Raw genomic sequence first — 4,348 nt, forward strand, 5'->3', positions numbered from 1 at the left:
CAATGACTTAATTGATGATGGTTGGTTGTGGAAGGATACCTGAGACATGTGAACAATCCAGCCTTTCCTGGGAGCACGTGCCTGGATGCAGAAAGGGAATTCGACACCATGATGACGTTGCTTCCGGGATGCAACCAATCATACTCAGGGGTGGGCTATTGTTTGTATTGTAACCAATCATAGATTGCCAAGTCTTGTTTAGAAAGCTATAAAGCACGCTGAGTGTATGCAAATAAAGGTTCACTTGTTTGATCACATTGATCGTGTCAGGTGTCCTCACTCATCTCCTGCAATTGGCGCCCGAACAGGGACCCTCAGAATCCTCAAAGCAAAGTTGCAAGACTTGGCGAGGAAGAGGGTGGAAGGCCGACCGAATGATCCGCTGCCCCGGCGGAATGAGCAGTGACCTGCCCAGTCACTAAGTGGAAAAAGGTGCACCTGTTTAGTCGCTGGATCGACGCTGGAATCTCGCCTAGAAGAGGTGAGCGGTCGGGGAGACAGATGGGGTTGGATAAGCAACAAGAGGCTGTCCTAAATCTGCTCCAACACATGCTCTCTGTGAGAGGACTTAAATATGAATCCTCGGCTCTTAAAGGGCTGTTAATGTGGGCATGGAACAAAGAATTAATCCCCTCAGTAGGAGTCGTTTTTGAACTCGCTACGTGGGAAGCCATAGGCAGAGAGCTATGGGATGATATCAGTTCGGGGGGAGCGAGCGCGAAGGAGGCGAATAAGTATGCTACCCTGTGGAAGTTAATTAAAGAAACGTTGCATACCATGGAAGTCGAACGAACTGTCGCTGCTGCTGCTTTTGCTCCCTTTACCCCCTCTCCTATTGATTCTTTACCAAACACTTCCTCTATCTTTTCTACGCGAATTTCTGTGCCTGTAACACCACCATTACCTTCTGCCATCAAAGTAGAAACTGCGAATTCAGGGACCACGTGCTTAGAACCGCGCCGAAATGGCGGCAGCCAAAATGGCGACAGCATGCGCCAAGATGGCGGCAGCACGTGGGCAGAAAAAGGGGACTCGGAAGAGAAGGCGGAAGAACTACAAAGGGGCGGGGGAACAGGCGGACGGTCCTGCCGGCCTAAGTCCCGCCTCTACCCTGACCTCCCACCACCCCGCCGAGAGCTCCACCCGGTGGAGGAACCTTTGTCCGCACCGATTTCTTTGGGAGAACAACAGAAAAAGGAACTATCTGAAGAAGTCTTGCAGCAAGTTATGGACAAATTCTCGGAATTAAAAACGACAGATGCCAACGAGAGGAAAAATCTCCACAATACACCTAATCCTTTTGCTATGCCGTTATCACCGCCAGTGCCGACTGCTCCACCACCCTTTGCGCCACCGGATGAAGAAGAAAGAAGCAGAAGATGGAAGGGAGTTATTCGTGAAGCCTTAATTGAAGGAAATTTTCTACCGTCTGCCTTTCCCATTATCACAGACCATGGGGGAAATAGAAAATGGGAACCTTTTGACTGGAAAATTTTAGAAAAGGCGCGTTCTGCGGTATCGCAATATGGGCTTCAATCCAGTTATACTCAACAACTGTTGCAATTTATTTTCACAGCAGATGTGCTGATACCACATGATTCTCAACAAGTTGCTAATATTCTTTTGTCCCCTTCTCAGCAGCTTTTGTTTTCCAGGGCCTGGCAACAACTATGTGAACGTGAAGCTGCACGACCTCGGCAGCAGGGAGATCCTCTATATGGTGTTCAAGCACAAATGCTGATGGGTCACGGTCCTTTTCAAATACGGCATTACAGCAAGGGTTTCTGGGGAGAAGTATTGCAGTTGTCACAACAATTAGCTTATCAAGCAATGATTTCAATTAGAGAACCGGGAAAAGTATATTCTTTTGCAAATACTAAACAAGGCCCCCAGGAAAGTTTTCCTTCCTTTATTGATCGTTTACATCAGGCTGTTCGAAGTCATCCCGATTTGGATGAGACAATGAAGGAACAAGTCTTTAAAATGTTTGCCTTTGAGAATGCTAATGATAAAGCAAAAAGGGTTTTGAGCACATTGCCTAGAGATGCCCAAGTGGCAGATATGTTAGAAGTTATGGAACGCACCACCGGTCCTGTATCTTTAGTTGCTGCTGCGGTATATAGTGCTGTTCGTCCTCTATTAGAACAAAAAGGGGGAGGAGCTAAGCAAAGAAATGCTTTAATTGTGGGAAATCAGGCCATTACAGAACTCAATGTAAACAGCCACAACAACAGCAGCAATATAGTAGCAAGAAATGGTGCAAAAATTGCAAAAGGGATAATCATAATACCAATGAGTGCCGGAAGCAGGGAAACTGGAAACCAAGCGTGCCAGCCCCGCGCGCGATGATAGTAAATCGGGGAGCAACACCAGTATCAAGTCAGGAATTTGTTCCCTCTGTGCCGCCACCACAGGATGTGCCGGAGTGGATGTGGAAACCACAGTAGATTCAACGCTTGTATCTGACAAAGTAGTAGTAATAGATACAAATGTAAAAGGACCATTAGGTGAAGGGTTATCAGCCTTATTAATTGGTCGCTCATCTACATCACGTCAAGGTATTTTTGTATTACCAGGAGTTATTGATGCAGACTACACAGGGATTATTAAGGTCATGGTATATATGTTAACTCCACCTGTTTTTATTCCAAAGAGCAGTAAAATTGCTCAACTAGTGCCTTTCCGTGCCTGTGTGCCTTCATCTGATGACTCTATAAAGATTTAAAAACAGGGAAGTGGGAAGGACCAGTAGAATTAAAAGTAACAGGCAGAGGATATATGTGTTTACTTACAGGAAACGGACCACTGTGGATTCCGGCGAAGTGGGTAAAACCATATATACCCGAAGCAAACTAGAATGTGGCTTCTTCCCACAGATACATACTGGTTACTGACAAGAAATGGTTCAAAAGACTCATAATAAGATTTCATGTTAATATGTAAACTGGTTTTATGTTTCTTGTTGTTTGGTATATTGCAGGTGTGGGGGTTGCTTGTATGCTTAATAATTTGTCTGTTACACTTGCTCACAAAAATGATTGAACAGGTTGTAAAACAAGTCTGGATTGTTCAAAAACAAGAAGGGGGATGTGTGGAAGGATACCTGAGACATGTGAACAATCCAGCCTTTCCTGGGAGCATGTGCCTGGATGCAGAAAGGGAATTCGACACCATGATGACGTTGCTTCCGGGATGCAACCAATCATACTCAGGGGTGGGCTATTGTTTGTATTGTAACCAATCATAGATTGCCAAGTCTCGTTTAGAAAGCTATAAAGCACGCTGAGTGTATGCAAATAAAGGTTCACTTGTTTGATCACATTGATCGTGTCAGGTGTCCTCACTCATCTCCCGCAGTTGGTATCGTCATAAATCCTTGATATATACTGCATTGAGACATGATCATTACAGTGTCAAAACATACATTCCATTGAATAAAGTCAATTGTGTTACAAATTGACACAGCACAGCACCTTTTTGCTCATTGCCTAACTCATAAAAAAAGGCTTCCCCTGTGTCAAAGGCACATCATTCCTCCTGCTACTATTCCAAGAAACACAACAGCCACCCAGTTGAGCCGACAGCTTTTTCCTAACTTCAGTGTAATGATCAAAACCTTCTGTTTTACCCACGTGAAATGTGGGTATAGAAATAGAAATTATTGAGCACTTGCAGTTTTGCCTGAGCTGTTATTTTGGGACACAGTACTCCAATGAAAATAGAGACAATTTACATGTTTATATGAATCTAGGCTGACTTCTAATATATTTAGATAAGAATTATTATAATTGTTATTGTTGTACTAGTAAATGATGCATTTCTCTGTATCACAAAATATTATCCAGGAAATCAGAATTACAAATAAGTGTGTTATTGAAAAGATTATTGAACTACAGACTAAATTCTGAGTGAGTCTCCTAGATTCCAAGTTAGAATCATAGAATTTTTTTTTTTATTATCACACATCCATTAGAATCATAGAATGGTTAGGGTTGGAAGGGACCTCAAAGATCATTTAGAATCATAGAATCATAGAATGGTTTGGGTTGGAAGGGACCTTAAAGATCATCTAGTTCCAAGCTCCAGGCCATGGGCAGGGAAACCCTCCACTACACCAGGTTGCCCAAAGCCTCATCCAACCTGGCCTTGAACACTTCCAGGGATGGAGCATCTATTTAGATCCAACCATGGCCATCCTGCCATGGGCAAGGACACCTTCCACTACACCACGTTGCTCAAAGCCTCATCCAGCCTGGCCTTGAACACTTCCAGGGATGGGGCATCTATTTAGACCCAACCATGGCCATCCTGCCATGGGCAAGGACACCTTCCACTACACCACGTTGCT

The 4,348-nt window shown here is 44.2% G+C and overlaps 1 protein-coding gene across 1 annotated transcript; it reads left to right on the top strand.

Annotated features, from left to right (window-relative positions):
- The first annotated feature begins 321 nt into the window (after positions 1-321).
- Positions 322-2,725, top strand: LOC147529187 (uncharacterized). The gene is made up of 3 exons (XM_086625448.1): positions 322-481; positions 923-1,750; positions 2,310-2,725. The coding sequence occupies exons 2-3, from the start codon at positions 991-993 to the stop codon at positions 2,723-2,725; spliced, it is 1,176 nt and encodes a 391-aa protein (XP_086481574.1). The 5' UTR covers positions 322-481; positions 923-990.
- Positions 2,726-4,348: the final 1,623 nt, after the last annotated feature.

The sequence above is a fragment of the Tauraco erythrolophus genome, chromosome 2 (assembly GCF_009769465.1).
Source record: "Tauraco erythrolophus isolate bTauEry1 chromosome 2, bTauEry1.pri, whole genome shotgun sequence".
NCBI lineage: Eukaryota > Metazoa > Chordata > Aves > Musophagiformes > Musophagidae > Tauraco > Tauraco erythrolophus.

What these genes read in the sequence shown, in the direction of transcription:
- LOC147529187 (XM_086625448.1), top strand. Translation starts at nt 991, where the DNA reads ATGCGCCAAGATGGCGGCAGCACGTGGGCAGAAAAAGGGGACTCGGAA. An exon ending in ACAAATGCTGATGGGTCACG is followed by an intron (nt 1,751 to 2,309) that starts GTCCTTTTCAAA and finishes TGCCGGAAGCAG; the next exon opens with GGAAACTGGAAACCAAGCGT.